Source organism: Cupressus sempervirens, chromosome 3 (assembly GCF_028749045.1).
Source record: "Cupressus sempervirens isolate cs-2001-9-10 chromosome 3, ASM2874904v1, whole genome shotgun sequence".
NCBI lineage: Eukaryota > Viridiplantae > Streptophyta > Pinopsida > Cupressales > Cupressaceae > Cupressus > Cupressus sempervirens.
Window position 1 is genome coordinate 313,199,715 of NC_143120.1, and position 23,037 is coordinate 313,222,751.

General features: G+C 35.5%; 2 protein-coding genes across 2 annotated transcripts; both read right to left on the bottom strand.

Moving 5' to 3' along the window:
- Nucleotides 1-1,444: 1,444 nt before the first annotated feature.
- Nucleotides 1,445-4,371, bottom strand: LOC149566240 (putative disease resistance protein RGA3). Its single transcript, XM_089819657.1, has one exon. The coding sequence runs from the start codon at nucleotides 4,245-4,247 to the stop codon at nucleotides 3,591-3,593; it is 657 nt and encodes a 218-aa protein (XP_089675783.1). The 5' UTR covers nucleotides 4,248-4,371; the 3' UTR covers nucleotides 1,445-3,590.
- On the bottom strand, nucleotides 1,518-3,281 carry LOC149566241 (disease resistance protein RPP8-like). The gene has a single exon (XM_089816444.1). The coding sequence runs from the start codon at nucleotides 3,279-3,281 to the stop codon at nucleotides 1,518-1,520; it is 1,764 nt and encodes a 587-aa protein (XP_089672570.1).
- Nucleotides 4,372-23,037: the final 18,666 nt, after the last annotated feature.

Consider the following 23,037-nt stretch of genomic DNA (forward strand, 5'->3'; position numbering starts at 1 on the left):
TTAAGAACAAAATTGGATGATAAGAGCGAGAAACATAATTTCATTGGTTATACTGAGGATTCAAAAGCTTATAGATTATATAACCCTATTTTAAAGAAGATTATTACAAGAAGGATGTCATATTTAAGGAGGAAGAATCATGAGATGGAGAATTGAACAATATAATCACAATTGAAGCATCAATATCTAATGAAGAAGAGAAAGAAGAGAAGATTAGCCAAATCAAGCAGGACCAAGCACTCCACAAAGAACTCATGTACAAGTCCAATCATCAAATCATGAAAATCAGCACACTCCAAGTGTAAGCAATTCACCTTCCGCAAGAAAAGGTAAAAAGATGAGAAGTTTGAAAGATATTTATGATCAAGGAGAAGTTTGGTTAGTCTTACAGTGATTTTTTAGGTAATCTTGATGATAGAAAGAACACTTTTGGATACATCTTTCATTGTGGTATAGGTGCAATCTAATGGGCATCAAAGAAACAATTGATAGTAACAATTTCATCAGCCGAAACAAAATATGTAGCAGTCACACCAGCGATATGCAAAGCAATTCAAATGAGAAGGATATTGAAGGATCTAGTACAAGACCGAAAGGAATCAATGTACAATTTTTGTGTGACAATAAATGAGCAATTGTACTTTCAAAGAATCATGTTTTTCCCAAAAGAAGCACACACATTGATGTGAGATTTCATTTCATTAGAAAACTGATTAGTAGTGGAGAAATTCATCTTGATTATTGCAAATCTGAAAAACAACTCATTGATATCTACACTAAAGCACTGCATAAAGAAAGTTTTGAATATCTATGAGAAAATTTGGGAATAATTGGAACTGAAGAAATTAAAGAAGAATGATGGAAATAATTTCTTCATTCACTGTGTTATCTGATAGATTATTGTAGTTTTTCCATGCACCGAATAAGGAAGAAAAAGTAACATGCATTTTGGAGTTAGAAATTTCAGGATCATTAATTTGTGCATGAAATAAGGAGAAACAAATCTCCAAGTTTGTTTGTTTTGCACCAGTTGTAAATCATTCACTCGATTTAGTTACAAGTTCCACCGCTATTTATGTTAGTTATAGCTCCAATTAGGTAAGAGTCTTGGGTCAGTTTCATTTCAGAAGCTTATGTCGACATGTATTGTGGTTGAATAGATAGCCACGTAGGTACAGTCAAATGATGCAGTCCTCAATTATAAAAAGAGCGATTGTATTATGCAATGAACATACGGTGAAGGAATAAAAATTCAGATTTTTTTGGTTCTGCATACTCTGCTGTAGAAAAACAGTGCATGGTGTTATTTATTTATGTTTATTTTTAATTTACATGCTCTTTTCTATAAAAATAGACAATTTCCAGAAGTGAGTAGAGCATTGTGGTGAGGAATGCACATAATCAATCTGAAGCATAGTAAAAATATAAGAAGAATACCCAATAGTTGACTGATCAAGCTAACAATTTTCTCAATTCGCTTAAAACTTTAGAACAAAGGAAAAACAAGAGTTGAAAGATTATTCTGTAATAATTACATCTAAATTGACTGCCTTAACTCTATTCCAATATTCTCCACCATCCTGTAAAGTTTCCCTCAATTCATTTGTCCCATAATAATTAAACAGTTTCAATCTTTTCAAGTGACCCAAACCCGCTCCCACTTTTTTAACTTTGTGACAAGCCTGCAGACGAAACTCCTCAACACATGGCATTGCTCCCTCCTCTAATTCTGGAAACTCCTCCAGTTCCTCCAATCCCCAAACTGTGAAGAAACGGAGTTGTGGAAATCCTCCCGGTTTTCCAAAAGCCTTTGGCAATTCTTTGCATTTATCATTCCCCTCTATCCACAACATCACTAGATTGGGCATTTCTTGCAACTCTGGATAATCACTGCATTCACACTGTAAAAAGCTCAACTCCCTTAAATTTTCTAAACCACATATCCAAATCGGCACTTGAAATTTCTCTAATACAAGGCGTTCCAAATGTTTCATGGCTGTCATACTCTCCGGAATGCGTGGAAGCTCAATTTCTGATCCACTCGACCTTTCAGTACTCAGCTGATTAATAAGTACCAGACGACGCATCTTTAACAGTTGGGCAAGGAACCCTTCTTCCATCCTCTGCAACTCCATCTCATGGTTGACTCCTAACCATAGTTCCTGAAGCTGAGTCATCTTGCCCAAATCCTCTACCCTCATGTATTCATCCTCTTCTATGGACAACTCCAACCATCCTGTTCGCAGTGTTCTCAATGAGGCTAATTTTGATGCTTCCTTTGGCATGCGATCAACTCCCCAACATTCCAAATGTTTAAGACATTTCAACTCACCTATCCAGACTGGTAATTTCCTACAATCACCAGACAGAACCAGATACAAGAGACTTTTTAGATATCTCACACACTTCGGTACCTCCTTAATCTCTGTCGCTCTTAAATTCAAGACTTTCAGGAGTTTCATCTTTCCAATGGACGCAGGCAATGTAGAGATCCCTGTCCAGCTCAAATCCAGAACACGCAGTCCTCTCATAGCGGCAAACAAGTTTGCCGGAGTGCTCACAATCCTCTTATTCAGGTACAATGAAAGTGTACGGAGACAGACTGGATTGCACTTACAGATTGCATTGTCATATATATCTTTCCTGGCCAGTAAAATCCGACACCAACCAGTGCCCACACTTGTATCTTTAGAGGCTTCATCAACAGAAAATGCACATTTATTTTCTTTTGATACGTGGATAGCCAAATCCAGCAACAAATCATGAATTTTGCAATGTTTAGTTAGTTCATCACCATTCCCTTCTTCCCATAGTTGAAGTAGACACAGATTGGCAAGTTGATATAAACAATCCCATGCCATATCCCATTGCTCCTCTCCGGCAGGGATAAAACCCTCTCCTATCCACAGATTTATGAGATACTGAGGATCAATTACTTCATCCTCAGGAAAGAAACAAATATAAGCAAAACAGGCTTTGAGATGTGCAGGCAAGGAGTCATAACTCAATCTTAAAATGTCCATGACAGGGTCATAATTACCAATGGGAGTATGAATTACCCTTTCGAGCTGATGGCCTTTCAGCTCCCATTTGCTGACATCTGCGGTGTCGGCCAAAGATGCTGCTATAGTTTTGACAGCAAGAGGCAAATTTCCACATTGCTTTACAATCTTATGACCCTCCTCTTCCAGCTGCTTCTTTGGTGCTCTATGGCCGGGATAGTTTCTGAATGCATAGAAACAAAACAGAGTCCAACTCTCTTCATTAGACAAACATTGCATCTCATAAATTTTGGCATGCAAGTTTGTACAAACACCCTTGCTTCTTGTACTAACCACAACTTTGCAAGGGTTATTGTTGCCAATGTGGAGGCCAAGTCTATCTAGCAAATCATCTTCCCGACTAATCTCCCAAACATCATCTAACACAAGAAGACAATTTCTCCCTTGCAACTTCTCATTAATCAACTCTGCAGCTCTACAGATATCTTCCCCGTTCCTAATTTGCCCATCTAAACCTAATTGGGAGGCTATGACACGTTGCAACTTAGAAATAGAATAGGATTGAGAGACTGAAATCCAGATAGAATACTAGTACCTCCCTTTTATCTTGTTGTAAACATGTTGAAGAAGATAGGTCTTGCCTATCCCTCCCATCCCAAGTACAGCAGTCACTGGAAATGCTGGGGTTTCCAACAAGCTGAGCATGTCATCAACTTTGGACTCAATGCCCACTGGGTGTGAATCTCTGGGCAAAACACTAGATCTCCTCCGGTTTTCTGGTGCTATTTGAGATGTACTGGGTAATGTTGCTTCATCTGCAGACAAAACTGCGCGATGTAGCCTCAGCTTGTTGGCCTGCTCAGTAATATATCCCATGCGATTCTTGATTTCTCTTATTTGTCGACCTATCTTGTAGCGAAAAACCCATTTACTACAACTGAAGCCACAAGACTGAGCATCGTTTCCATACTTGGCTTCCACAGCACATTCTTCAAAAATGTCCTCTGCACGCATGGCTGTATCGCGAATGTTCTCCACCCATTGTTTTATATCATCTTTGTGGCGAGATTTTTGATCAGCATCTTGCAGAAAAGCCCGCACAGATCTGAGCTCCTGGTTTATCCACATGAATTCTTCTCTGAAATTCACCACCGGCTTTGCTGCTTCAGCTAATTTCTGAATGGCCATCTCAATGCTCATCTCAGGAACTTTTCCAACAATAGCTCCTCCAATTAAAGATTCCATTTTTCAAAATGAGAGTGAACCCAAAATTTCTCAATGAGATTTCTATGCAGACAATATTAAGTCGCCAAAAAACTTTAGAAATTTCAGTTGCTAAGCACGCTAGAAACGATACAGACTCGACAAGCTTAGATTTGATCTAGAATTTTCAGTTGTTTACTTGCAGCGGGAATATGAGTGGAATAGGTATATGTAAATTCTTAATTTCAAATCTTTTTTTGGGTGTACCAAATCAGAATTGCCAAAAGAAATATATATTCTAATTTTGGTCCAAAAATGAACATTTGCAATTTCATTAAAATAGGTAGAATTGGAATAATTATTCCTATTTCAGTTTATTTATTTTCAAAAACATAAATTTTTGGGTCCTTCAATTCCCCACTAAATTCTGACTGAATCAAACAAGAATAGAAATATGTATTCTTATTTTCTATTCTAAAATAAGAATTCCAAAATATGTATTCCAATTCCGATATTCTTAATCCTCAACCAAACGGTAATAAACAAACCCCGTCGTCAGATATGGATACGTTTCTTTCACTTGGAGCGATGCTTTTCTTCCGAGTTTGATATACGCTTCATTAAATTCTTTACCCCGCATAAGATAAGTGGGAGACAAATGAAGGAGCAGAAAGGGTGCGGGGTAGGCATGTTACCCCACCATTCTATAGGGGCAAGAATATTGCAAGTTGCATGAAAGTGTTTTTTCGAAAAGTTGTTTCATTGAAATGAAGAGCCATACAAAGGATTCTATACATTTTTTTTACTGAGATAAAAGAAAGGTATGATTTCTATATGCTTTGTTTTTAGTACTTTTCTTATGTAATTTTGGAATTTATATGGAGACTTCTTTTTATGTACTACAGATTATGAAATGCCATGTCATTGATTTTCTTTACTTTTAAATTCTTAATAATTTTTTTATTTATTTATTAAATAGTTATATTGTTTTTTAATTATGCTAAAATTCATATAGCTATTTTTAAGGGCTATTAAATTTGTGAGATTCTTTTATTAGTTCTTACTGCATAACATCTATTAGATGCTATTTATTATTATTTACAAATCAATCATTGTTTTGAGCAGGTCTTTATAACGTTCCTATGTTACAAAATAATTATTCATTTAAAAAAAAAGACACATCTTTTCTACGATTGACTAATATTTTTTTTTTAAACAGTGTTTCCTGAATTCAAATTTGATCACTTCCAAAATCTTCAAAATGTTGTTCATCAATAACCACTTCCACCTATAAAACCTTTGTGTCTCCTATTAGATCATGTCAACGCTACACAAGATGACCTCATCAACCACCTTACACAAAATAGCTCACACATTTGATAATTGGTCAACGAGTTGAGGTCCTCTAGTCTTGATCACCACTCAACCCTTAGTGATATACTAGAAAAAATGGCCAATAATGAAGATGAGGTGTCTAGGGAGGTCACAAAATGAGGTTCATGGAGGGATATGTATCATGTATTTTATGCAGATGGATTATCATATGACCAATTGAAAGCTAGGGGAATAGATAAAAGTGTTGTATGTGCTCTCTTCAATGATTTTTCTACTAATAACTCCCTAGAAGAAACTACAAACTCCTTTCCTCTATATTGTTGTATTCACAATAGGATGAAATCTTAATTTTGGGATAGGGTGTATATGGTATTTGATCTATCATTATGTAATAAATATGAGGTTCCTTTATACTTTTTGAGAAATCTATACAGTAATTTCATCCTTGGCAAAAAACCCAATTACTTTGACATCTGCGAGTTTTAGAGTAGATAGAGAAGCCTTGCGAAGGGTATACTTGGGGCCTATAAGGTTGTACAACCATAAGATATCAGGTATACAACAAGAAAAACCATGGCTCATTTTTTGGTTCCCACTATCATAAATGTGTATGGATTTGCAGAATCTTTATACAGATGCATCTTTGACTAATGACATTATTGAACATGGCACATAATTAGTTGGAGGGTTGGATGGATCATCACCTGTGACACCTCCATCATCATCATCAAATGCACCATTAGGTTCATCATATCATTCACCTTCTCCATCAAAATCACATGCATCAACAAGTTCATCCCTGCCCATGCCATTTGCATCGTCATCACACACATCATTAGACCCATTGCAACCTGTTGAGCATATTTACATCCCAACTACTAGGGTAGATGTGATGGGGTAGAAAATAAGGTGGATGAGGATAGATTAACATCCCATCCAGATATACATTATGGAAGAATATTTAATGTATCCAATACTAAGGATTTGGCCCTCATAAATGATTTGATGATAGCAATCTTTTCTAGAGAGGAGACACACGTTTATTTATTTGAGTTTTAACACATGTTATTAATTAATCACCTAAATATCATAAAAATAAATAATGAGAGGTATCCTAAAGAAACTGAAACTAAGGGAATGTGATGAATTGTTGCAGAATGGCGAGTTTTGGAACTACTTTCAGAATGTGGGGCCAAATTGTTACATTTAAGAAATGAGAGGATTTAATTTCCTCCTTTCTTCCTAATTTTCTAACTCTTGGCATAAGGGAAATATCACGGTTTCTTTTGTTACCCCTGAACTAACAACAAAAGAAATAAGGCTCAAGTGTAAAGGATAACTTGTAACGAACACAAAAAAAGGAGGAAATACAGTTTCTACAAGAAGCAATTCTTCAAAGGCAAGGAATTAATATTTTCCCCATAACTTTAAAATGATTAACTATGTATTAAAATAAATGTTATAATTTAATTATTTTCATATACATGTTATCTCAAATAATAAATTTTTTAAAAATATATTCATTATCATAAAAGCCAAATTACATTAGCAAATTTAATCATTAAAATTTTAAAATACTTAATTTTAAGCTTATCATATTATTTTCTTATTAATAATAAAATATTTCAACTAATAAATTCTTTTAAAAATGAACCATTCTAATAAAAAGCCAAACCCTATTAACAAAGTTAATTAGTAAATTGAAATAGGCAAAATGGTGTTGGGCGGGAAGAAGAGCGAAGAAGGCATTTTGAACTCTAGGCAGGCAAGGGAGGATGAAAGAGACAATGATGATGACCCCGTTACATACTTCTTGGTTGGTCCTTACAATAGCATGTGAGAATAGATGGATTTTGAGGCATATGGTCCTGGGATCGACTTTGTTGGGTGTGGTATGGAGCTAGTGGTGGTTTCTAGGGCTTCATGTAGTGTGGGTTTTAGTGTTGACTATAGATATCCTATTGTCCAGGGCCTAGCTAGCTAAAGGGGCCTTTCTCTCCTTTGGTTTTGTGGGTCAGGCCAAAGGATGGTTTTATTTGATCTGACCTAGATGGAAGTTTGCAGTGCTTCTACACCTAGGGCATTTGGATTGCTTTTGCTAAGGAGACTCTATACTTTTAGAGTAGTTATTTCTTTTGTGTAGTGGGGGGATATCCTTAATTGGCCGCTTTTGCTTGTGGGTATGCTTCAATCAGATTGGGCCTCATCTTTTATGGGTTTTGCCTTATCTAGGAGTTGGATGATGATATTTGGGTTTCTTCCTTTATGTCATCTCTTCTAGCTCTACATCTTTTGTGGCCAAGTCCTATCTAGAGCTCCCTCCACCCCTCAGATGGAGTTAGACTAGAATTGCTAATTATGGGACTTTATAGCTTTGGGAGGATTTTCTCGGGCAACACAGTTGGTATGTTGCTCTTGAAGTTGTGATATCCCTCATTTTTCATGGTGTGTTTATTATGGGGAGGCTACAATTACATTTTGCTCAGTTTCTCAAAGGGTTTTTTTTTAATGGTCTTCTTTGTTAGGTAGATGCTTAAAGTTCTCAAGGGTCCTCCTTGGCTATTTGGTATTTTTGGTTAATGGAAAATCTCTCTTGTAGGGGTTTCCCATCTGTTAGAGGTTGGTGCCTTCTTGTTCAGATCTTAGGGTAGATTATGGGCTCTTTGATGTTTCATTTCTAAAAGTTTTCTATGGTGATGAAGTTCCTCATTTGGTTCCCTTGGATCCCTTTGGAAGTCTTTTGGTTTGAGGGTTATTTTTTGTCACTTCCCCTTCTATTCTCACCTCATATTGAGGTTGTGTTATCACCTCATATGGTGGTGACTTGTTGGATGGGGGAAGCTAGTGGGAAGAACTTGCCCTCTCCTTATTTCTTTGGGTGGAGAGTGGGACGGCTTCAACAAATGACCTATTCTAAGATATTATGCCTTACCATCTTCCCTATTGAGGTGGAATCTCTCTCTATTGAGGTGGAAGGGAGTGTTGTGGGCAAGGATGGTGGGGAGAGGATTGTTCTCTCCTATGGTTTCAACTAGTTAAATGTTATGTATTTTCTCTTTCCTCATCCTCCTGCTTCTATTGAGGTGGATCCCTTCACTATTGAGGTGAAAAGGAAGAATACAGATTGGTGAAAGATTTTTGGGAATGTCAACCTAAATAGGTGTTTCTATTGGTTATGGACCTATGGCTATGAGGGTGAATGAAGAACATGCTACCCATTGCCGAAGGTTGGTTTTTGTACTTTCTAAGGATGTAGTTGTCTCCCTCTCTTTTTCTTCTTCTTGTGACTATCATGTCCCCTATTCAAATAATTAAAAAAAAAAAAAACTTTGTTAAGGCAGGCAGGCTCCAAAAAGGTGAAATTTCGAAAAAAGGGGTTAATCTTTGAAAACCAATGGACTAATAAATAAAAATTATTATTAAATTATATTTTATTAACCCCTCTTGGATGTGAGTTAGGGTTATGCCCTCTTTAAAAGGGGTTTGGAGGCATTTTGGGCTCATTCTACATCTTGATTCTTGCTAATTTTCTTGTTGTTCTTCAGAGGCTGCCAAACCTGTGGAAAAGGAGACCCAAGAACGGGATTTTGCAGGTTTCCAGGAAGGCTAAGGATAGGAGTTTGAAGCCATTCCATGTGCATGCTCATACAGAGTTTTCCTTTGTACTGAATAGTGCCGATTTGGGTGTTTTCAGGGTTGTTTTTTGGTTTGAGTTTGGGTTTTCAGTTGAGTGTTTCATATCAGTTTGGTTTGCTGCTGTATTTCAGACTTTATGATGTTAAAATAGAGCTAAATATATGTATTGGGTCGTGATTAAACTTCTAAGATAGTTTATGAGTGTTTTGTGGTGTTTCCGGGCATTTTTGTGTTAATTTCGGGAGCCCGATTGAGCATAGTTTTGCCCTACATTTGTGAGCTGTTGTGTAAAGGCTATACAAATCTGGAAATGTCATTTTGTAGGCTGTTATGCTGCTGAAATTTCTGTAAAAATGTCCATTTTCAGATTTATTAATAATTTGTGAAGTTGTGAAGTTTTTGGCACTAATTTGGACATACCCGATTTGGGTTTTATTGGGAAATTGGCAGATCTTTGTAATATTGGCTGTTTGATTTTAAAGTTCTGATTTGAGGCTGGAAATATCATAAAAAATTAGTAAAGGGACATTTCAGTGGTATCAGAGCTGTGATCTTGCCAGCCTGAGGGTTTGTAGAAGTTGCATGTCAGTTTTAACAACTACCCAGATCTTGCATGTCAAGTTTTGATAACTACCCAGATCTTGCATGTCATATTTTATGATTGCATGCAACTAAGTGAAAGAGAAAAAAGATATTTGCAGCGAGAAAAGAATAAAGAAATTTTGATCAAACCCCCAGTTGAAAGCAAAAGTACAAAATCCAAGGAAGAAAAAAGTATGGCTGATCCAGATGAGATGGCAAAGAAATTCTTCCAAGACATCCAAAATACTCAGAAGCAAATAGTGGATGGTTTGGCGGAAACTAGAGAGGCTTTGCGAATATTGACAGAAAAATTACAAGGAATTGCATCTATTAATGAGAAAGGGAGCACTTCAGAGGAGCCGAGAAATGGGAGATCCACACCATCTAAATCAACCAAATCTATTTTCTTTCCTGCAGATGAACCACCAGTACCAAATCCAGCCATTAATCCAGTGGAAGAGGTTACAAGTAATTTGATTACATTAAGAGCTACTTACAATGGCTTAGATGATGACTTTCGTAGCTCAGTTCCTTTTAGAGAATATGTGGATATGATGAACGCTTTGATGCCCAAGAAAGAGAACAGGAGAGAGCATGACACAAGTGGAAGAGAGCTCAAAAATAAAATAAGCAAGTTTACAACACCTACTTTTGATGGAACAAATAAAATTTCAGCTAGAGCATGGCTACAAAAATTACAAACTTTCTTCACACTTAACCCCATGAAAGAGAGTGATGCTATTCAATTTGCAAGTCTACACTTGGAAGATGCAGCCTATGATTGGTGGTATCATGGAATGACTACTCAAGGTCACGATCAGGTAACTACATTTGAAGATTTCAGTCAAAGGGTGATAGATAGATTTGACCTCAAGGATGATGAAGAGTACTTTAAAGAATAGTCAAAGTTGAAGCAAACCAAATCAGTTAATGAGTATATAGAAGAATTTCAAAAAGTGGCTGTTATGGTACCTGATATGAGTGAAAAGAGAATCGTTTATCTTTTTCTTGATGGTTTAGAAGATTCTGTTAAGGGTTTGGTTAAGGCTTTCTCACCCTCAACCTTACAGGAAGCTATCAAAAGAAGCTTGCAACTTGAAACTTGCGTGCCTATGAAATCAATCACTAATCAAAAACCCCCAAATCTTTGGCAACATAAGGGAAATTTTCAGAAAAAGACTTTCCCAACACTACCACCAAAAGATGTGACAAATGTGGCAAAAAAGAAGGTAGATGAAGAGACTAGGAGTGAATTACGAAGGAAAAAGCTTTGTTTTACTTGTAGAGAACCATGGGTTCCAGGACAAAGATGTTTGGGGAAAGGTCAAGTGCACTATATTGAAGTTGCTTCAGAATATGATTCAGATGAGCATGAGGAATTTCATGATACTAAGGAGGAGGTAGAAGAAGAGAAAGTAAAATAAATCAGCAAGGATGGCACTTTAGCAGCATTATCAGGAGTCCCAAGATACCATCCCTTCCGAATTCGAGGGGTACTAGCAGGGCAAAGGTTGACTGTTCTTCTTGATAGCGGGGCAAGTCACAATTTTATTGATGAGGGATTTGTCATGAAAAGAGGGCTTAAAGCAGAAGATTTTGAGGGATTCAATGTTACTGTAGCTGATGGATTCACTATGCCTTGCACATGGGTGGTGAAACAACTCAAGATGACCTTAGGAGATTATGAGTTATGTGATGACTTCTATGTGGTTGGTATTGGGGAGACAGATCTTGTATTGGGTGTTCAATGGTTGCACTCTATCGGAGGCTATTACATGAACCATCAAACTATGGAGTTTAAATTTCATTCCAATGGGAAAGAAGTCATATTGAGAGGGTTATCGAATGGAGCACCTAAGGCGGTCTCTGCAAAGAGGATGGAGAGGACTTTTCAAAGAGGACAAGTAACATGGGTAGTAGGAGTCATAATCCAACCAACAAGCTCTCCAAAGAATCAAGGTAATTTCCATTTTGAAATTCAAAATATTCTTGATAAGCATAGTATAGTTTTCAATGATTTGCCTCCAGGATTACCACCAGATAAAGGTTTTGAGCATGTTATAGAGTTAGAACAGGGTGCCAAACCAGTTATAACAACCCCATACCACCATCCAAGAGGTTATAAGGAAGAAATTGAAAAAACTATTAAAGAACTCCTGGACATGGGATTCATAAGGCCTAGCTCTAGTCCATTTGCATCATCTGTGGTACTTGTCAAGAAAAAGGATGGTACAATGAGAATGTGTATAGACTACAGGGCTCTAAACAAGAAGACCATAAAAAATAGGTATCCCATACCACTCATAGATGAACTCATTGATGAGGTACATGGTGCTGTATACTTCTCAAAAATTGACTTAAGATCAGGCTACCATCAAATCCGAATGAGGAGTGAAGATGTGGAAAAGACTGCTTTCAGATGTCACTATGGGCACTTTGAATTTCTTGTTATGCCATTTGGACTCACTAATGCACCTGCAACATTCCAATCTTGTATGAATAAGGTATTCAGTCAGCATCTTCGAAAATTTGTTTTGTTATTTTTTGATGATATCTTGATATACAGTAAAACATGGGAAGAGCATCTAAAGCACATAGAAACTGTTTTGGGAATCTTGGAGCAGCAATCCTTCTATGCTAAGCTATCTAAATGTGAGTTTGGTTTGATAGAGATCCTATATTTGGGACATATTATAAGCTCTAAAGGAGTACAGGTTGATCAACAAAAAATCCAAGCAATTTTGGATTGGCCTCCACCCACTAATCTTACACAGTTGAGAGGTTTCTTCGGGTTGTGTAGCTACTATAGGAGATTTTCCAAGGGATTTTCTCAGCTTGCTGCCCCCTTGACTGATTTGACAAAGAAAGGAGCTTTTGTTTGGACAGAAGAGGCACAAAAAACATTTGATAAGCTTAAGGAGGTAATGAGTTCATGCCCTGTGCTTGCAATTCCAGATCTCTCTTTACCTTTTATTGTTGAATGTGATGCTTCGGGAGAAGGTATAGGGGCTGTCTTAACTCAAAGGGGACATCCAATAGCATTTGAGAGTCGAAAATTAAATCAATCAGAGAAAGGGTACTCCATCTATGATAAAGAAATGTTGGCAATCATGCATGCACTTCATAAGTTTAGACAATATTTGGTATGTGGGAGATTCATTGTAAAGACAGACCATAATAGCCTCAGGTTCTTCTTGAACCAAAGGGATTTGAATGACCGTCAACAAAAATGGGTAAGAAAATTGCAAGCTTATGATTTTGATATTGAATACATGAAAGGAAAGAATAATGTGGTTGCTGATGCTCTCTCAAGAAAGCCCACTTTGTGTTCCTTATCATCTATCTCTGCTGATTGGAAAGTCTCCATAATTTTAGAGTATGCTAAAGATTCATTTGACACCAAGATTTTGGATAAGTTAGTGGTATGGAAGGGTATGAAGGAGGATGTCCTTAAACACATTAAGGAATGTATGGTATGCCAACAAAGCAAGAGTGAGCAAAATTTTTCTGCAGGGTTGTTGCAGCCACTTCCTATTCCCGAACAAAAATGGGAAAGTATTTCCATGGATTTCATCACTAGGTTGCCCAAGGTTCAAGGTAAGGATTGCATATATGTGGTGGTAGATAGACTAACTAAGTATGCACATTTCTTTCCTATCACATCTGATTTCAAGGCATCACAAGTGGCCGAATTGTTCTTCAAGGAAATTTTTAGATTACATGGTTTGCCTAGAAACATTGTTAGTGACCGGGACAGTAGATTCCTCAGCTCTTTTTGGAAGGAGCTCTTTCATTTGGCAGGAACTGAACTCACTCCCAGTACTAGCTATCACCCTCAAACAGATGGACAAACAGAGATAGTTAATAAATGGATAGAAGGATATTTGAGGAACTATGTTTCAAATCAACAACATGCTTGGGTGAAATGGTTACACCTAGGGGAGTATTGTTACAATACATCTCATCACATGTCTATTGGTATGCCTCCTTTTCATGCTCTTTATGGTTATGATGCCCTTTCCTTTGTTGATCTAATACTTTCTGATAGCAGAGTACCCGCAGCAAGTGATTTCATCAAGCAAAGCCAAGACATAATAAGGTCCCTCAAGGATAATCTACAACATGCACAAAACCAACAAAAGATATATGCTGACAGGAAAAGGATCGAAAGATCTTTTGAGGTGGGAGATTTGGTATTTGTTAGGTTGCAGCCATATAAGAAAAGCACCTTGAAGAGAAGTGGGGTAGAGAAACTCAAGCCAAGGTTCTGTGGGCCTTATAAAATCATCAAGAAGGTAGGAGAGGTAGCTTATGAATTGGAGCTCCCACCAAACATTAAAATACATAATATTTTTCATGTATCTTGCTTAAAGAAGGTTCTAGGCCAGCAAACCATAGTATCTACAGAATTACCACCTCTTGATGATGAAGGGAAATTAGTTTTGATACCAAAAGAGATTTTGGATACAAGAGAGAAAAAGGTTGAGAAATAGGAGCATCATAGAGCATTTGGTCAAATGGAAAGGATTACCACTAGAGGATGCAACTTGGGAAGGAGAACATATTCTTGAGAATTCCAACCTTCATTGCTTGAGGACAAGCAATATTTGGGAGGGGAGGACTTGTCATGTCCCCTATTCAAATAATTAAAAAAAAAAAAACCTTTGTTAAGGCAGGCAGGCTCCAAAAAGGTGAAATTTTGGAAAAAGGGGTTAATCTTTGGATACCAATGGACTAATAAATAAAAATTATTATTAAATTATATTTTATTAACCCCTCTTGGACGTGAGTTAGGGTTATGCCCTCTTTAAAAGGGGTTTGGAGGCATTTTGGCCTCATTCTACATCTTGATTCTTGCTAATTTTTTTGTTGTTCTTCAGAGGCTGCCAAACCTGTGGAGAAGGAGACCCAAGAATGGGAGTTTGCAGGTTTCCAGGAAGGCTAAGGATGGGAGTTTGAAGCCATTCCATGTGCATGCTCATACAGAGTTTTCCTTTGTACTAAATAGTGCCGATTTGGGTGTTTTCGGGGTTGTTTTTTGGTTTGAGTTTGGGTTTTCAGTTGAGTGTTTCATATCAGTTTGGTTTGCTGCTGTATTTCAGACTTTATGATGTTAAAATAGAGCTGAATATATGTATTGGGTCATGATTAAACTTCTGAGATAGTTTATGAGTGTTTTGTGGTGTTTCCGGGCATTTTTGTGTTAATTTCGGGAGCCTGATTGAGCATAGTTTTGCCCTACATTTGTGAGCTGTTGTGTAAAGGCTATACAAATCTAGAAATGTCATTTTGTATGCTGTTATGCTGCTGAAATTTTTGTAAAAATGTCCATTTTCAGATTTATTAATAATTTGTGAAGTTGTGAAGTTTTTGGCACTAATTTGGACATACTCGATTTGGGTTTTATTGGGAAATTGGCAGATTTTTGTAATATTGGTTGTTTGATTTTAAAGTTCTGATTTGAGACTGGAAATATCATAAAAAATCAGTAAAGGGACATTTCAGTGACTGGGTGGTTGTTGTTAGTTTTCAAGGGCTCACCTAGGTCCTATGTTCTTGTTTTTGGGTTAAGAAGGCAACTAGTATGGGGGCTTGTCCCATGCTGATTTTGAAAAATGTGGACCATTGTTGGTGGGTTTGTTGCATTCTGATCTTTGTTTTTTTTAGAGGTAGACATTAATTTTTGTTTTTATTGGATGTCTCACACTAGGTGCTATTAATATGTTGTTTAACAGTGTCTAGTGTCTTCTATTTGTAGCATAGGTCAGCACCCCCTTGTTGCTTTCTAATTCAAAAAAAAGTTAACTAGTAAAATTATAAAGAATGTTTAAATAAATTATTAATATGTTAATGATAAAAAATCAAAACTTTTAAAATTTAATACAAATAATGATGAAAATTTAATAAAAAATTTAATCACTAAAATGCAAAAGCAAAAAATAAAATATTTAATATAATCTAATGTGAGCAGGAATTGTATAAATATCTATTAATATTTGTTACAATCCTTAAAATATTTTAAAACAAACATGGAGAGACTATTACCAATATAATAATGAATTTGACTTTTACCAACAACATGACAAGTTAGTGGGAGCATCTTTCTAGAAGAGGTGGTCCCTCACTATAGCTACCATGAGCATGTCTATTCTCAAAGTCATGTGCACAAGTGCTAGTCTTAGTGTGTTGATAAGAAATCTCTCTAGCAGACATGCGTCTTGTCTCTTCTACTCTCTCTCTCTCTCTCTCTCTCTTTGTGTGTGTCTAATTGTGCTTATTCCTCTTCTTATGCAAAAAGTTCCTCTAGGCCACGATTCCTCTCTTCAGGATGCATGGAGAGTGAAACATTTTCTAGAGCCTTAGTGGTGTCAAATGGGGTATCAAAGAAGTTATCAAAGCATTAAAGTGTATTGTGCCAAGTATTGCCGTTAGCCTCTTCCTGCCTATTAGGGACATGTTCTTTCTCATAGGTTTTCCTACGAGGATGTCTAGTTGGAGTTATCAATTGTTCAAAAGTGAATGAGGGACAACCTCCTTGATCAACTTGGAGCCTAGTCACAGCTGGCATGTAAGGGTTAGTCTTTAGCGTAGCAAGAAGAATAGAACCTTTTAGGGGAAAACTTGTATAGTCACATTGATCACTTGTTAAAAGATAATGTAGAGTAAGAGGCTTGTCAAGAGTGCTCAAGAATTTACAACACTAATGATTCTAGTTGAGAATAGAGCAAGAAGCTTGATACCAAGTAGCCAAGAGAATGAGGTACACATATTTTTCACAAGTGAATGAGAGTGATGTTAAGTTTTCATCTGAGAGACTAAACCATATTTTCGATGCTAATTTAACTAAGACACAATCTAAAGTCAAATATGACAGCAACAAAAACTAGAAAATATTTCACAACAGAGTAGACGATACATGTTCAACAATATTATCGTCTCATATTTCATACAATAGGCATGCGATACTTCTTAGTCATACAATATATTATGACAAAGGGTGTGATGAAGCTTATGGAAAGCATACGATAGAGTTGCATACAATAGGGCGATACATTTGTAGGTGCAAAGTATCACACAATATTCTTAGAAGGATGTACGACAAAGGGCTAGTGAACTGTGTGAAATGCATCTTAATACTTGGAACACCTACATTTCAATTCAATTGTTAGAAATTTCATATCAGAATGCAAAAATTACAGAGGTAAACTTTAGTTAACAACAACATACACAATATTTTGAAAATAGAAGAGGAAGTGAGCATGTGTTTCAAACAGTTGAATAAGGGACACAACAACCTTTTCAATACATAGAATTTTGATATCAAAAAGAAAATCCTACGAATATTAATGTCATGTTTATGTTTGAAATGTTTACATGGGTATCATCACAATTGAAAACACATTCCAAGTAAAACTACCTAAGGGCATAGCTCATTACTCAACAACTTGCCCCACAATTGATGCCCCCTTGCCTCATAGAAAGTGACTTCCCACAATAGATGTTGGATTTGTCATGGAGGTGCCATTAGCACAACCAAAGGGATGTAAATGGTGAGTGTAAAATCTTGGGGTCATCTGTGTAGTCCACTAGGATCGATCCTTGCACCAAGATGTTGAGTAGATAGATAAGGTAACTTCTATTCCAATGATGTTTAGAAAGGATCCTATTCACAAAACTCCTCTTGCACCTATGAATAGGACACCCTACCTTATGGTAGGTAATGGACCTTGTGGCCATAAGATTACCTTAAGCATTCTTGCTTAGTATTTTTCTCATGGTCCCAATCCCACAAGTACTTATACTAAGAAAAGACAAGCTCTACATGCCCCAAGACTTTGGCCTTTATAAAGGGTTTTGTGATTATGGTGGGTTGAGTTAGTTGGGTTTTTCTCACTCCCACTTTGGGTCATTTCTACTAGCATCTTTTCAACAATAATAGGCCCTCTATAGGTAATATCTCTCTAGGAGATAACAACAAAATGGACCCATACTTAGAGGTCAAGATTTCTGATTCACCCAATGGGTGAAGAGCATAATCTCATATTCCAAGTGCCTCCCCTAAACACACCAAGAAGATAAATTAAAACTGCTAAAAAGTGGAATATACTACTCACTTTCACGATCTAAGGGTTGGTAGATATTTCTAATTCACATGAAGGGTAAAGAGCATACTTTCCTACCACCAAAAGACCCTACTCACAAGTTTTATGTGCCTATGGAAAATAAATAACTAGTGTATTGCCACACATAAAATGAAATAATAACAAGCATGCTTGGTTTGTCTTGGTTTTTCTTAGGGCAGCTTTGCAAACAAGAATTAGTAGCCCTTTTAGCACAAAGTCTTTGACATGCATTCTTTTGATAATAAGTTTGCAAGAAATATTTAGGCAACCCTACAAAATAAATGCATTAGTTCATCAAGGGGTTAACCAAAAAATAAGATAAAATGTGTCGAAGACCGAGCTATTAGATAGCAAATAGACCTGAGAAATCCAAAAATAGAATGTTCAAAATTCAAAATTTGACCCAAAAACTCAAACAGTAAACTATTTTAGACAGCGCAATACTTTGTCTTGATCAAGTATCATCTGATTCTTCATTGTATTACTGAGCAATATTTTAGGCCCATTCAATATTTTGTATCATTAGTGTGCGACAAAGTTCACAACTGTAGTGTGAAAATTTGTGAATGGGCATATGATACTTTAACTGGTAAAGTATTGCATTGTAGTATTGGAAATTGTGGTATAATACTGATAAAGTATTGCACGATAATTTCATTTGCAGAAAAATAAAAGTATGAAATAACAAGTAAAAATGCAACGTAAAATGCAAATGGAGAGGCAAAACAAAGATGTCCATCCCCATGGTGGGTGCAAAAAATGTACACTAGAAATGTGCACTTCTCTAAACCATGATATCCAAGGTACCCCATAGATTGGAAAGTTTGGATGGTGGCCTAGAGCTCCCTAGTCATGGAGTGCAAAGGGAAACAACAAACAATGATATGGTTCTCAACTAAGCCTAAGTAATGTAACCCCTTGTTAATAAACCATGAAATGGGAGATTCCAAGACAAGAGCAAGAGTGCTAGCACATCAAAGAGATTCCATGGAAATGTAATGCAAATGTAGTTATGATAAATGGTGTACAAATGAAACTATACTAGTAGCAACATGTGAGTATTACAAAACCATTCTAATTAAGCTAGGTGAGATATTCTATTACATAAGGAAACTAAGCTAATGCAAATGAAGCTAAACTAGCATGAGGATGCAAGAATGAAAGAGTGAGAGGATAGAAGTTCTCCACAAATGCTTTGGAGAAAACCTATAAGACAACCTATAACATAACAATAATTCAAACTTGGGATCCTTTGATAAGGAGATAGCTCTCCCTTTTAAAGATGTATGAATGGTTGAGATCAAGATCAAGAGATCAATGATCAAGGGTGGGGGTTGACTTTTAGCATGATCCATGTGCAAGATCATTTCCACCAATAAGAAAGAGTTGATTTTTGCATCTCCATATGAGACAAAAAGTCTTTTATTTTATTTTTAAATTGGGGAAAATGCTTTATGTGTGCAACTTAGGATAAGAGGGTGAAATGGGTATTTTATTTAATTAAAGGGGGATATGTTCCTTTTAATTAAATATGAACTTAGGATATAGTGGTCAAACTATAGGATAAAATCAAATAAATTATTTTTTAAAGATTTGGTCCAGGCTTATTAAATAATTTAGCCAAAATGTTGAGAAGGGGGCTAATAGTATAGGTGACCTTTTTGGGTAATTGCAGTTCATATGTGGTCTAGGATCATAAAAAAACATCAAGCAATAAATAAGAAAATTGACCCTAGTACTTTTATTAAACTATAATACCCAAAACCACCATACTTATCTAATCATCCTGCTTTTAGCAGTAAGTGAAGAAAGTTTAAATCCTCTATTTTCTCTAATTTATCAATTTGAGTTTTGTTCAGTTTATATTTCTTGACTTTATAATGAAATATTATATTTATACATATGTTAAATAAAAAATGTTGAATATTGAAGTCAATATGGATAAATGTAATAATTAGGTGGACGAACATAAAAGTCTTGAGCTCAACATGCATGAAATATTTTTACCGGTCTAGATTTTTCTCTCCATATAGAAGAATTTTTCTAGGGACACATCTACTTATTGTCAGTCTCTGATATATTTGTAAGCTTATGATGTTTTTAAGGGTACATTCTTTCCCTTCATTTTCTAATACTTCCTTCCTCTCCTTCGTTTAAGATAGCATTTTCATTTAGGGTGATTGCAAGAAGTTGGGTCGCAATTCCATGAAAGTCAGATCCGCAAAATTGTACTTCTCAGAAACGGGTAACCCATTTTTTTGAAATTGGGTACCTGTTTCTAAAATTACGCTTCGGGCACTCGAGCCAAATTTTAAAAATTGGGTACCCGATATTTAAAATGGATCGGGTGCCCGAGCCGATTAACTATCAGGCGCCCACCTTTTTAAGAATTGGGTACCCGATTGCTTAAAAATTGGGTACCCGATTTGTAAAACTTTTATATAGTTCTTTTTTGACATTTTAGAGGTCATTTTCATGACCTCAAAAATGGGAGCCCGATTAGAGATGCATACGGGAGCTCGTTTCTCAGCCCTACCAACTACCCCCTTGCTGCTAGTTTTTGATACACAGGTATTTTAATATGTTTTATACTATTTTACTTTATTTTTTTCAATTTTCAATTTAATATGTATGTTTATTTATTGTTTTTTCACTTTTCATATGTACATAAAATTGTAAATTTACATTGTTAATGAACTTAAATGTTTAAATTTTTGTATTTGTTAATTAAAATATAGTTTTGTAAATGTTTATTTAAAAAATTATTATTTTAGATGTTTTGAAATGTACTTAATTTATGTATTTATTACAATGTTGAATGATTAGATTAGATGTAAATTTATTGTTTAAACATGTAATTTTACAAATAAATATAACCTTGACCTAAAACCATATAACCTCGACCTTGTTTTAACTATAACCTCGACCTAAAACCATATAACCTCGACCTAAAACCATATAACCTCGACCTTGTTTTAACTATAACCTCGACCTAAATTTATTGTTTAAACTATAATCTCGACCTAACCATATAAATAAAACCCTAAACATATTATAAAATACTTAATCACATAACAGCCGGCCAAGGGATCCAAACAAAAAACTTATAGTATTTAAAATGATTTTACTTAAATTGTATTGTACTTTATTTCATGGATCGAAAATGGATGATGTAAACTATTTTATAAATGTATATTCTTTCAGCCTTTCATACCCTGTGACATGTACAGTGGATGATTGTGCATTCCAAATTAATTTGTCAAGTGGCATTCTGAACAAATGTATATAAATTATTTAAATGGATTGAATTGAAGTAGTTAATATGAACTTTCATGTGGACATGTTATTTATTTTACTTTTAGTAGTTTATAATTATTTAAAAATGAAATGTAAATGTGCTCATTAAGGAATGCAATCTCTTATGTTTTTTATAAATGTAAATTATTGTGTGTATGTTATTGCTTGCTTGGTAAAACTTTTGATTAGTTCTTTGGATCCCTTGGCTGGGCGTCATTTAGGATTAGTTCTATAATGTCAATTCGTATTGAATTTAACTCTAATCATAACCCTTACTATCATCTTAACCTAAGTAATCTTAATTTGCTAAAACCTACACCAGGTAATATATAAATAATTAAATAACTTTCCTATCTTACCTTGAGTACTAATTTTATAAATGTCAAACCCTAAGATTGAAAGGTAACCTTGGCCCTTAACTAATTAATATTATAATTATAAACCAAATTGAATTAAACCATGATCACAAACCTAATTATATATCCCAACTTAAGAGTAGAAACCTTGAATTTAACCTTAAAATTCCTTTCCCCAACCATTAACCAAATTGAACCATTACCCTAGAAGATTGAACCAAGTTAAATGTTGACCTTAAGACTAAACCAAATCACCCTAAACTAGAACTCAATAATATATTGAACACTTTAAAACAAAATTCAAACCTAAATTTTTTGAATTAATGTTGGTTTTTAATCTAAAAGCTCTAACTATAATTCTATATCTAAAACCAAATTTAGCACTTTAAAACTTAATTCAATTTATTAACTCTTGTCCTAATTGAAACCTAAGCATGTAAACCTAATCAAACAGTACAAACCAAATTGAACCCTAATCCTAAAACTAATTAAACATTGATATCAAGGTCTCAAAATGATACATCATAAAAAAATTAGAAGAGACTTGAACGAATTAGGCATCTAATTAAGTAACCCTCCCTGACCATCAAGAGGTGGAGGTGTCCACATCAGTGCGAGTACGAGCCCGGACTAGAACCTTGGATGGGTAGCCTAAATGTTTATTACCTTTGTAGAATGGAAGGCCATATAACAAAATATTGCCTTATTCTATAAAAAGAAATACCCACCCCCTAGTGATATATATAGTAAGATCTTTTTCCTAATTTTACTATCAATTTTTTTGGTTAGAAGATGATGATAGTTCAAAATGATTTATAAGATAGGGATAAAATGAGAACCATCATTCCTAGAATGAAGATGCATTATTCCAAGTGATAAACCCATTTCTATCATAAATCAACTCCTCCATCCAAAAAATTAGTAATGAGAAATCCCTACGTCAAGTAATCAATGGAGGGCTCATAAAATTGATCAAGTGATCAACAGAGGGCTCATAAAATCCCTAGGTCAAGTAATCAATTGATCCCCAAGGGGAGATAAGAATCTCATTAAAAATTAGAGACAAGACACTCCTAAATGCGTATCATACAAAATAATTATTGCCAAGGTCTTAACCTCTAGACTAGAAGATATCCTACCCAAGATCATTAACCCTACACAAAAGTGTTTTGTTAAGGATATTTATGCATATTGGAAAACTTGATAACCTATTGGAAGACTTTGATTGAGAAACATTTCTAGGATAGAGTGTAGGCATGCTAAAGTAATTGATTATGAAAATGTCTACAAAAGGGTGGAATGGAGTTTCACTATGATGATGTTGCAAGCCCTCCATCCAATATTAAATGTCAAATGGCGTCCTCTCTTATGATTGGTGTCAAGGTTTTAGTAAAGAAATTAATGGGGTTAGATCATAATTTTTAGGACTCTCTAGATCAATTATGAAAGGGTGTCCTCTTGCATCCTCTTTATTTTTATTGTTGAACATTGACTCATTACATT